The following is a 13,173-nucleotide window of genomic DNA, read 5'->3' as shown; positions in this document are numbered from 1 at the left end:
AAATACGATAGAATTTATGAAAAACATACATAAACAAAGACAAATAACCAATGTGCAAAAGAAGACAAACTTTGCAAATAAATAAATAAAGCTGAGAATATCAGTTGTACAGGATCATTGCAATTGAGTCTGTAGGTTGGAAAATGAGTTTGGAGTTGTGTTGAGTGTAGTTTTCCACTCTAGTTCTGGAGCCTGGTGGCTGTAGGGTAATAACTGTTCCTGAACTTGGTGGCATGGAACTTAAGGCTTCTGTACCTCCTGCTTATTTGCAGTAGTGAGAAAAGATCATGGCCTGGATAGTGCTTTCTTGTGGCAGTGCCCCATGTAACTGTGCTCAATGGTGGGGAAAGCTTTGCCTGAGATGAATGGGGCTGTATCCACTACTTTCTGTAAACTTTTCTGTTCAAAGACATTGGTGTTTCATTACTAGGCCAAGATGCAATGATTAGGGGTGCTTTCTACTGTGTACCTATAGAAGTTTGTCAAAGTTTTTTGGTGATATGCCAAATCTACCCAAATTTCTAAGAAAGTAGAGGCACTGTAGTGCCTTCTTTGTGATGGTCTCAGGACAGATTTAATTTTAATTAAAATGGAAAATGACTGGTATGATGAATTATATTGTCTGTATACTGTGTGTGATCAAATGGCATTTCCTGCCTCTGGACTGTATGAAATATCACAGTGTCAGAGGTATACATTCAGACTTAAACAAATAACTGACAGTAACTGATCAGTGAGAAACTAGAATTGCTCATGGTCCAAGTTGGTCAAAAATCATTATACACACTAGTTCTATCTTCCTAGAGCAGACAGTCAGTTACACTGATGAAACAACACCATTTCTGATGCACCATCAATAACTCTCGGAGACGTGAGGCGAGATATAGGCTTTTATTAGCTGGAAGAAAGAACAAGCAGCAATTGACCACCACACTACATCCTGGAGACTGAGGCCGGGGCTGGGTCTCCAATCGCTTTACACCGGGGTCTGTGGGAGGAGCCACGGTCAGTTGGAGGAGCCACAGGAGCAGTCAGCGGGGGGGGGGGGGGAGGGGGAGGGCGTGTCCAGACCGGTATATGTAGTTCACCACAATTTCATGAACCCAATGGCTCTTTACCCAAGGCCAAAAGTTTCATCTGACAATCATGCTTTCTTGTCTGATAGCAAGTGAAAATAACGCGGAACTCAACTTAATTTCCTTGTCTCAATAGAACCTGAATATTATGATGTTTCTTTTTTGACCTAACAAATGCAACAACCATGCAATCTATAAATTCAGAAACGAGATGCAATCATTCTGAAAACCAACATAGTACAAGGTATATCTTTCTGATTACTGTTCTTGTCAATCCAGTTTTATGAAATGCTTGACAAATTTGTTAATATGCTTTCAGAATGTAGCAAGCAGTCAACAGAGAGAACACTTTGATGTAAGAATATTTGAATTTTCAGAAGGCATTACAAAGGTGCTACTTAAATGGATGGTGGACAAGGTATATATTTATTCGGCTTGAGGGAATGAAAAATATTTATTGCATAGAAGACAGAGAACTGGAATAAAGAGGTCTTTTTTCAGGTTATCGGGATGTAACCAGTGATGTGTTCCAAGGGTCAGTCCTTAGTCCTCAATTAAGGAAGGAGAGGTCAGAATTTAAAGTTCCAACGTTCAGATGACAGGAAAATAAGCAGGAGGGCCAATTGGAATGAGGATGTTAGAAGCCTTTAATTAGATCTAATGGATTATGTAAATAACAAAATCAGGTTTAATATCACATGGTGTAAAATTGTCCTGACAAAGGGTCTCGACGAAACCCTGCCATATTAAACCTGCCATGTCGTTCAAAAATGCTTTGAATTTTTAAATTCATTTTCTGGTGAGATTTAGGGGCCAGGGTGGAATTTATTGCTCTGAGCCGCGTGTGTTTGCCTGGGCAATTGTCCATGGTGTCCTGACAAAGGGTCTTGGCCCGAAACGTGGACAGTGCTTCTCCCTATAGATGCTGCCTAGCCTGCTGTGTTCTACCAGCATTTTGTGTGTGTTGTGGTGTAAAATTTGTTGTTTTGCAGCTGTGGTATAGTGCAATATGTAATTCAAAACTATAAATTATGAAAAGAAGTATATTAAAATAAATTAAATTAATGCAAAAAGAGAGCAAAAATAAAATAGTGAGGTAGTTTGTTGTCCAGTCATAAACCCGATGGTTAAGGGGGAAAATCTATTCCTAAAATGTTGAGTGTATCTCTTAGGGTTCTTCTACCTCCTCCCTGATGGTAGCAATGAGAAGTAGGCATATCCTGGATGGGGAGGGTCCTTAAAGGAGGGATGTTGCCTTTTTAAGGCATTACCTTTTAAAGATGTTCTCAGCGTTGGGGAGGCCAGAGCCCATGATGGAGCTGGCTAGGTTTGCAATCCTGTGTGGTGGCCCCTTCATACCACATGGTGATGCAACTGGTCAGAATGCTCTCCACGGTACATCTGTAGGCATTTTGAGTTGGGTGGAAAGTTGGCAAATGGAGTTTAACCAGGAATGCGAGTTCGTGGAGGTTATGTCACTATCTGTATGTAAGGAGAAAGTAGCCAAGCTGAAGGGATCGATTACTATGGGGATCCAGCAGGGACAAGGCTTGACCCTGATCATGTTCTATAGCAGGCAAGTTTGAGAGGCTGAGTAGTCTCCTTCTGCTCTTATATCCACTCTGTCAAATCATTTCATTATATAGAATTCTCATTTGTGGCCACCATTCAGGAGAAAGGAGACCCAGTCACACTTATGGCTCATCTTTCCTCTTAGTTCTCTATGCTGCTTGCTGCATTCCAAGCATCTATTCACAGCCAAAATGTGGCTTTTATTTTACTTATTTCCTACTCCATTCTTGCTTTAAAATGCAATAGAACATTTTCACTATTGTGTCTTATTATTCCTCTACCTTTGTTCTTCACACATGCCCTGGTGGATTAACTTGATCCAATTTTGCAAATCCTCCCTTGTTACCTCTTGTGCTGTCACTGAGTATTTTATCCATTCTGGAATTAATTCCCTTACTCCAATATTTACCAGTTTCCCTCAGTCCCTCAGTCCAACATTAATTCACCCAGCCTGATGAACTCCTTTGGCTCTGCTGTTTACCTTGTGCCACTCCACTAAGAATACAGAGGAATGAAGAAGTAAATGTTTCAACCACAACGCTGTCTCATTTCCTCCCACTGATTCTATGTCTCTTCCACTTTGCTCAGTTATCTGACATGGAGTGTGGGGTGATATGGAGTTATCTGATATGGAGTGTGGGGTGATATGGAGATATCTGATATGGAGTGTGGGGTGATATGGAGATATCTGATATGGAGTGTGGGGTGTTGGCTGCCCTTTGCTCAGTTATCTGATATGGAGTGTGGGGTGATATGGAGTTATCTGATATGGAGTGTGGGGTGATATGGAGATATCTGATATGGAGTGTGGGGTGTTGGCTGCCCTTTGCTCAGTTATCTGATATGGAGTGTGGAGCAATGGCTGCACTTTGCTCAGTTATCTGACATGGAGTGTGGGGCGATATGGAGTTATCTGATATGGAGTGTGGGGTGTTGGGTGCCCTTTGCTCAGTTATCTGATATGGAGTGTGGGGCGATATGGAGTTATTTGATATGGAGTGTGGGGTGTTGGCTGCCCTTTGCTCAGTTATCTGATATGGAGTGTGGGGCGATATGGAGATATCTGATATGGAGTGTGGGGCGATATGGAGTTATCTGATATGGAGTGTGGGGTGTTGGCTGCCCTTTGCTCAGTTATCTGATACGGAGTGTGGGGTGATATGGAGTTATCTGATATGGAGTGTGGGGTGATATGGAGATATCTGATATGGAGTGTGGGGTGTTGGCTGCCCTTTGCTCAGTTATCTGATATGGAGTGTGGGGCAATGGCTGCACTTTGCTCAGTTATCTGACATGGAGTGTGGGGCGATATGGAGTTATCTGATATGGAGTGTGGGGTGTTGGGTGCCCTTTGCTCAGTTATCTGATATGGAGTGTGGGGCGATATGGAGTTATTTGATATGGAGTGTGGGGTGTTGGCTGCCCTTTGCTCAGTTATCTGATATGGAGTGTGGGGCGATATGGAGTTATCTGATATGGAGTGTGGGGTGTTGGCTGCCCTTTGCTCAGTTATCTGATATGGAGTGTGGGGCAATGGCTGCACTTTGCTCAGTTATCTGATATGGAGTGTGGGGCGATATGGAGTTATCTGATATGGAGTGTGGGGTGTTGGCTGCACTTTGCTCAGTTATCTGATATGGAGTGTGGGGCAATATGGAGTTATCTGATATGGAGTGTGGGGCGATATGGAGTTATCTGATATGGAGTGTGGGGCAATGGCTGCACTTTGCTCAGTTATCTGATATGGAGTGTGGGGCGATATGGAGTTATCTGATATGGAGTGTGGGGCAATGGCTGCACTTTGCTCAGTTATCTGATATGGAGTGTGGGGCGATATGGAGTTATCTGATATGGAGTGTGGGGCGATATGGAGTTATCTGATATGGAGTGTGGGGCAATGGCTGCACTTTGCTCAGTTATCTGATATGGAGTGTGGGGCGATATGGAGTTATCTGATATGGAGTGTGGGGCGATGGCTGCCCTTTGCTCAGTTATCTGATATGGAGTGTGGGACGATATGGAGTTATCTGATATGGAGTGTGGGGCGATGGCTGCACTTTGCTCAGTTATCTGATATGGAGTGTTGGGTGTTGGCTGCTCTTTGCTCTGCTGGAGTATCTCAAACCAATGGTTCACAAAAAAAAACTAAGATAGTTTCCTGGAGATCTGAGAAGTACTGATTGTGGCCACATGGCTTCCATGAATGCTTTCAAACATACTGACCACTGAAAGAAAAGCATTCTTTCAGTATAATGCATACGTTCTTTGATAATTAACGTACTTTGAAACTTGAAACTTTGAACTGAGAGGCACTGAAGAATTATGCCCCTTTAATTGGGACTGTAGAGTCCACATAGTAGCCAAAACGAGTGGAGTGTATTGTCACTGAGATTCCTATAATTGATTCATGAGAAAGACCTTTATCCTACGTGTGAGATTCCATCTCAGGCACAGGTTACAGCTTTGAACGTTAATCTTAGAGTGTAATGCAATGTTTTCAATGTTACTAATTTGAAATTTAATCAATTAAAGTCCATTTTTGTTTTGCTGATGTTGCTGATCATTTAGTTTTGTGAACATGATCGCTGATTCGTGGAGAGCAACCGGCATGCAGCCACTTGGACATTCCTGCTGCAATCCACTGACAGCAAATTTTGAAGGAAGAAACATTTAGTCTTTCAAGACAATCAGATTCCTTCAGAAAAATTGAGATGAAATGTCATCATCCGAAATCTTTACCTCGTAAATTTTACCTCTGAATTGAGATAATTTTAGGTTGTGCTCAGGGTGTCTTTCCACCATGCTCACCATTCAGTGAAAATAGATTTATTCCATAAATGCACTGAGAAAATTTCAATTTCTTAGTAAACATCTGTTGCTTCACTGTGGTTACACAACTGGGCTTCTGACTGCCTTCTTCCTCATTTATTTTCACCATAACATTTCTGTTCTAAAGTTATTTTACACTAAGAGCTAAACTTTGAGGAACAGTCAAGTTGCTGGTCTCATCTGTACAGCCAACGCAATGTGGGTTCCGATTCTTCTCATCTGTTCCCTGCCCAGTGAGTGACCGCCAGACATAGACATTCTGATAAAGAGTGTTAATTTGGATCTCATGCTCTATTTCCACAGCAATGATAGTTAAAAATGTGTAGATTATAAAGGCAGAAAATATTCAGCAAAAATTATTGTTAAGTACTGGGGAATGGTCTTGCAATTTCCTTCTTTCCATAGGAGCATAGCACACAAATCCACACCAGTACACAGGCACTCAAGTGTGAATGAAACAGAAGGGATACCTAATGCCATGCAATATCATAATAACATCATAATGCAATGTACGTAATCTGTGTGTAAAAGAAAAATGTTTGCAGTTGCTTCTCATTCTTGTCTCTAGCCACCCACATAGGTGTATTTTACTCACACCCATATTAAACCTGCCATGTCATTCAAAAATCCTTTGGATTTTTAAATTCATTCTCTGGTGAGGTTTAGGGGCCAGGGTGGAATTTATTGCTCTGAGCCGTGTGTGTTTGCCTGGGCCATTTCAGAGGGCAGTTCAGATACAAGCTTAGTGGCGGGGCTTGTTGAGTAATATTTTAAGTATATCATTTGATTAAGAATTCATGTTTGTTTAAATAATCTATTATGGGTTATATGTAAAAGCAACTGAATTTCATATATCATGAGGCTATCGTGCGATACATGCACACCTTGCTCAAAGTAAAAAACAAACTAGCATCTCTTGAATTCTGTCTTTTTCCTCGAATAAATTTTATGATTTGGAGTTATGAAACATAACAGGGCTGGAGTACTTAGAAGGCTCTGGCATTGAGGAATTTAATGAAATATTGCGATTTTATATACCTTATATTTATTTATTAATTTATTTAGAGGTAGACCACAGAAAATGCCTTTCCAATCAAACAAACCGCGCTGCACAGCAACCCCTAATTTAACCCTAGCCCGATACAGGACAATTTACAATGACTATTTAACCTCATAAATGGTCAAAATTTTTCAACAATTAAGCAAACATTAATGCAATGATGGAAAGATAACCTGTACCATGGGATGTTTGTGTGCATTTGAGCAGTATATTAGGATCTGGGTTGAATGAAAGGCAGCACCTTCAACACTGGCACACTCCCTCAGTACTGCATCGGAAGATCAGCCCAGACTTTCTGCTCAGGTATCTGGAGGGAAAATGAACCAAAGAAGTGCATGGACTTAGAACACAGACACACCTAACACAATAGCAATACCAAACAAGTCTTTAATCATGAAGCATTGGGGCATATTCTGTGGACTTGATAACTGGCTGCGTTCATGTTTTTGTTCATAGCTCCCTTTCTGGAATATAACTGTTTGCTTCACTGTAGTGGGGATATTCCTCTTAGGCGCAATAGGAATTTCATTTTAAAGTGGATTTGTTTCTGCAGAGAGCACTTGTGCCTTCTTCAACAGTCAATGAGAGGCAGGCACAAGGCACCACCAGCTGAGCTGCTGTCTCACAGCTCACACGGCCCATTTCCGTCCTTGAGCTTTTCAGCCTCCCTATGACTGCTTGGTTTTCCTCCATGTGTTTCAAACCCCCACCACGTCCAAAACTATTCATATTGGTGAGTTAGTGGGCCACAGATGATGGGATGACAAGTGTATGATAGAGTCTCTGGTGGTGGGGCTGGGAGTCAGTAGGAATGTGGTAAGAACTATTGGTTAGAAAATTCCAGCAACTCTTCTTTCCTCTGAAAGAATATTTAGATTATAGATCAGCACCGGACCGTTCAGGCTCCTTGTCCCACAATGTTGTCCTGACTCCGAGATCGATCTAACACTCCCATCCCACCTAGCCCTCCATTTCCTTTCATCCATGTGCTTGTCACGTTTCTTGTTTGAGTTCCCAATGGCTGTTCCTGCCTCCTCTGATAGCGAGGCACAAGAAACTGTGGATGTTGGATCCCGAGCAAAATATCAACTATGTGAAGAACACTGTGGGGGGGAATAGGAAGCATGTGAGGAGGCTCAGGGATGTTTTCAATGAAGACCTTCTATCCAGACAGGAAGTGATGAGTTCAGAAACATGAAGAATGGAAGAGAAACCTGGGTTGACCTGAGTGAATGGTGAAGGAACACAGAGGTTTGAGTTACTCGAAACTGGATTATAACATACCGCCAGAGTAATGCTTATGGACCCTGTGCAACATTAAGGGAACGAGTCCTTGAAGACCATAACCTGCAAAACCTCTCCTCCATCAAATACTCGTCCTTCCTACATTTGTAAAGAGCTCTCAGAGCCTGTTCGGGGACCCAAAACACATTGGGTTCTGATGGTTTCAGAGCACCTGAATCGGGTAATTCATTATTTGTTCAGAGTTCCTTGTGTTTCACTCGAGCATCTCGCTGGTTGTAATGCAGTTTCATGGTGTTCCTCCTGAAGCTTGTTAAGTTTATTTTGATAGTCTCAGGGATTCCATTTTACTTATATTATTTAATTGCACGGCTAATTAGCGCTAATCACAGGGTCCTAGATTTGAAAACGTTACATCTCGTGGTGTTGCTTGGACGAGCCACCAATGCCCTGTTGGAATCCTTATGAATAAACTCCAGTTGCTATCTCTACATCAGAGTCTGTCGATCCTCCACTCTCTGGTTCAAACATCACCTGCTCAGATCATTACCCGATTACAGAATGGAGCTGAATTATGGACCAGCTGAAAGGCCCTGGAAAAATCCCTCCAAAGAACCTTGGAAAAGATTTTACAGATTAAAAACAGATGCACTAACACCAATGTAATGGAGGAGGACAAAATGAGCCGCATTTCTACCACGATAACCAATGGAAAATCTGATGCATTGGTCATGTCATTTGAATGCCTAAATCATGACTCCAACCCCCCCCCCCCAACTAAATCATTTATTCCAGATGATGGAGGTTCAACAAACTACTCCTGGTGGACAACAACAAAAAATTTCCAATATCGTCATCAACAAGCGTGAGGTATTGCACTTTGGAAGGACAAACCAAGGTAGAACATACAAGGTAATGGTAGGACACTGAGGAATGAAGTAGAACAGAGGGATCTGGGAACACATAATATCCTAAAAGTGGCGTCACAGGTGGATAGCATTGGAAAGAGAGCTTTTGGTACATTGGCCTTTATAAATCAAAGTATTGAGTATAAGAGTTGGAATGTAATGGTGAGGTTGTATAAGACATTGGTGAGGCCGAGTTTGGAGTATTGTGTGCAGTTTTGGTCACCTAATTACAGGGAGGATATTAATAAGGTTGAAAGAGTGCAGAGAAGGTTTACAAGGATGTTGCTGGGACTTGAGAAACTGAGTTACAGAGAAAGGTTGAATAGGTTAGGATGTTATTTCCTGGAGCGTAGAAGAATGAGGGGAAATTTCATAGAGGTATATGAAAATATGATAGGTATAGATAGAGTGAAAGCAAACAGGTTTTTCCACTGAGGCTAGGTGAGAAAAAAACCAGAGGACATGGATTAAGGGTGAAGGGGGAAATGTTTAAAGGGAACATTAGTGGGGGGATTCTTCACACAGAGAGAGGTGGGAGTGTGGAATGAGCTGCCGCATGAAGTGGTAAATGCGGGCTCACTTTTAACATTTAAGAAAAACTCGGACAGGTACATGGATGAGAGGGGTATGGAGGGATAAAGTCCAGGTACAGGTCATCGGGACTAGGCAGAAAAATGGTTCGGCACAGCCAAGAAGTGTCTGTAACGTTCTATAGTTCTGTGGTTTTATCAGAATGAAGAAATTCAACATTATATCATAAAGCTGGGAAGACATTGTGCTCAATAGATGTACCTGGAAGAAATCTGTTCAAGAGGGAGATGCGCTACATGAGAGCAACCTCCAGTGTGTGGCAGAGAACAAGCTGCAGCTGCAAACGGGGAGCATGGACGGCCAAAGGAACCAACCACGAACCAGAGACACCACTTTCTTGTGTCTACACTGCACGAGGATGTGTGGATCCTGGACCGGACTTGGCAGCCGCCTGAGGACCAATAGACAACCAATTAGGAGAACATCATGCTGGAATAGAGTGATGATACAGCAAGCTACTCAAACAGAATATGATACACCTGCTATCATCCCTCTAGGGACAATATCTCCTACATATGTCATGAAATCTGCTGTCTTTGCAATACATAGAAAATGAAAAGAGGTGAATCACAGTAAACTTATATATAAAGTAAAATTAAATTAGTGCAGAAATAGAAACAAGAAGTAGTGTGGTAGTGTTCTTGGGTTCAATGTCCATTCGGAAATCAGATGGCAGAGCTCAATCAGCTGATATATCTCACTCCTGTATGCCCTCTCATCACCATCTGAAATTCTGCCAACAATAATTGTCTGATCAGCAAGTTCATAGATGGCACCTGAACTGTGCCTAGCCACACAGTTACATGGGTGTAGAGACAGTAGACAGAGACAGGGCTAAGCACATATCTCTGAGGTGCTTCAGTGTGGATTGGCCACGAGGTGGAGATGTTATTCCCAATCCGCACAGATTGAGGTCTTCCAGTTAGGAACTTGAGGATACAGTTGCAGAGGGAGGTACAGAGGCCAATGTTCTGGAGCTTTTCAATCAGAACTGTAGAAATGATTGCGTTAAACACGGAGCTGTAGTCAATCAACAGCATCCTGACATACGTATTTGTATTGTCCAGGTGATCCAAATATCATCCCTGCCACTACCCTGGCAAGGCCCAGCAGGATTTCGTATATTTCAGTCTCATCATCAAATATTCTTCAATGGTCTGGAGTAGATGGTTACAGTTAGGCGCTAAAACATAGTCGTCAGTCTCTGAATCATAGTCACACTCTCTCTGTTATGTGATATGCAAACCAGGATGCAAGACAGGGTATCTGATATGGAGAGCCGGCTCATTCCCTAGCAGAAAGCTCCTTCTCTGCACACTCCCAATGAATCCAGATGAACGACAGAAACTGATACAGTTTGACACCAGTGGCATCAGAGTTCTTGATACTCAGCCTTGAAAGCAACTTTGGACTGCCGTAGGGACTCCAGCTCTGGATTTTGCCTCTGTCCCCTCTCCTGTCAGTAGAAACAGTTCCACTGGGCTTAATCGCAAAGCCATATGTGAAGGCCAGGAGTTGTACTGGGTTGTCAGTCTATTTGAGACACACAACACTGAGACACACAGCACTTAATCGGTGATATGACCTAATCTCCACAGCCGCCCTCTCCTAGCTATAACGACCTTAAGGAACCAAAGGAGACATGACTTGTTCACATTACAGGTGTGACCAATACAGGGTCTTCAATTGTGTCAGAATGAAAAACCACATTTGTTACTGCAATTTCAATTATTTCTCCCTCAGTTTCAGGTGCATTGTGGGTGAAGAGAAATGTAACAGGACTCGTGGGAAGAGCGATCACAATCGATTGTCACTATGAAGCAAAGTACCTTTCACGTGCAAAGTATTGGTGCCGTGGATGGACTGACCAATGTACAGATTTAGTGGAAACAAATGATCAACATGGATGGAGTGAATGAATGTCAATCACAGATAACCCGGAACAGGGAATATTTACTGTTACTATGGAGGATCTTCACTCTGAAGATACAGGATGGTACAGCTGTGGAATTACAACAACACGTCATGATCCGATATTTAATGTATATCTACAAGTGTCTAATGGTAGGTTTCCAGTGGATAACTTTGTGCTCCAATTAAACTTTATGTTTTCTCTGGGAGGGGTCAGGATGGCAAGGATATCCTGAAGCTCTGCAGTAGTCCTGTGGGGAGTGGGCTGGGGTCAAGAAAACCCATTCCTGTTGCTCTCATCCCATGCAGCGTCTGACCCTCTGACAGGACACCGGAGGCTCAGCACATTTTCCTGCCTCTGAACCGTGTGAAATGTCACCCTGTCAGAGGTTTACATTCAGACTGAAACTAATAATCCAGCAATACCAAATCAGTGAGATACAAGTATTACTCATGGTCTATATGCCTCAAAGTTACCAAGTCCCCTTGCGCCTCCAATATTGAATTATCTCACCATTCAGAAGAGATGTTTATTCCTTCTACCAAAGTGCATGATCATGTAGTTCAAGAGGGAGATGTGCTTCCTGAGAGCAACCTCCAGTGTGCGGCAGAGAACAAGCTGCAGCTGCAAACGGGGAGAAGGCACGGCCAAAGGAACCAACCACGAACCAGAAACACCACTTTCTTGTGTCTACACTGCACGAGGATGTGTGGATCCTGGACTGGACTTTGCAGCCTCCTGAGGACCAATAGACAACCAATTAGGAGAACATCATGCTGGAATAGAGTGATCATACTGCAAGCTACTCAAACAGAATATGATACACCTGCTATCATCCCTCCAGGGACAATATCTCCTACATATGTCATGAAATCTGCTGTCTTTGCACCTCCGATGTTGAGTTATCTCACCATTCAGATGTTTATTTCTTCTACCAAAGTGCATGACCATGTAGTTCTCTCACAATATCCCATCTGACAGTCCTTATCTGTCCTCCCAATCTGATTAAGTCCTGCTACAGACTGCATACTGCCACAGCACTTATCTGTCCCACCACCTATCTTTGTACCATCTGCAAACCTGGTCACAAAGCCATCAACTCGGTCAACTAATTTGTCTCCATGTAATGTGAAAAGAAGCAGTCACAATACCAACACCACTCGTCACCAGCACCCAGTGTCCTGTGAATCTGTCCAGGGAACCTTTCTCATTCAGTACACGTGGTATGAAAACATCCCACTGTCGATTCAAAGCAGTCAGACACAAATAATCTGAATCTACATAATCAGTCCTTCAAGCATCATCACCGTTAATGTTTTTGCACAGCTTCAAATAATCGTGGAGCAAATTCCAGTCAGGTGATCCTTACGATTGACACCAACTGAGCAAGGATCTTATTTATGTGACAGATGTCAACATCCAATAGTTTTGCTTCCAGGTGGCTGCTACCATTGTCCTTGGAGCAGATGGTCATGAGCGTCTGTCTATTTTGTCCAGGTGGTAGTCTCCTGCCGGTGCTGATGAGAGAGACTGTTTAGTTGCTTGGTGAATAATATATTGGACTGTTCTTTTGGGTTCCTGTTTGTGTTGGAGCAGCGATTTTCCCCCATCTCAGATTGTGGTAAATGTTTGGAATGAGAATGGTTGTCACTCTCTGGAATATGTGGCCTCTTGAAACCTTTTTATAACCGCAGTATTGCTTTGTTGTGTGAAGTTACATTGCTGCTTTCTGCCTAAGAACTTTCATTCAGTCTGAGACACTACCAATGTCCAGTTTCTCTCAATTAGTTTGCATTGAAAGCAGGCATTGAATCTCATGGAAAATGGAATTAAAACTTTGTCAATGTTACAAAGTTCAAAGTTCAAAGTGAGCATGAAGTAACAAGATAAAATCATCTTTAAATGAGTGTAGCTATCCCCTATTGTTCAAGGGCCGGATGGTTGAGGGGTAACTGTTCTTGAACGTGGTGGTGCCAGTCCCCA

General features: G+C 42.5%; 1 protein-coding gene across 1 annotated transcript in view; it reads left to right on the top strand.

Annotated features, from left to right (window-relative positions):
• The window catches only part of LOC132381029 (cell surface A33 antigen-like), a 63,292-nt gene extending 52,108 nt beyond the window's left edge, over window positions 1-11,184 (top strand). Inside the window, exon 8 of the mRNA XM_059950136.1 lies at window positions 11,022-11,184. Within this exon, the coding sequence (XP_059806119.1) occupies window positions 11,022-11,042 (21 nt within the window). The 3' untranslated portion in view covers window positions 11,043-11,184. The remainder of the gene's footprint in view (window positions 1-11,021) is intronic.
• The last annotated feature ends 1,989 nt before the right edge of the window (window positions 11,185-13,173 follow it).

This window comes from Hypanus sabinus, chromosome 25 (genome assembly GCF_030144855.1).
Source record: "Hypanus sabinus isolate sHypSab1 chromosome 25, sHypSab1.hap1, whole genome shotgun sequence".
Taxonomy (NCBI): Eukaryota; Metazoa; Chordata; class Chondrichthyes; order Myliobatiformes; family Dasyatidae; genus Hypanus; species Hypanus sabinus.
This window is presented reverse-complemented; position numbering and strand designations above follow the sequence as displayed.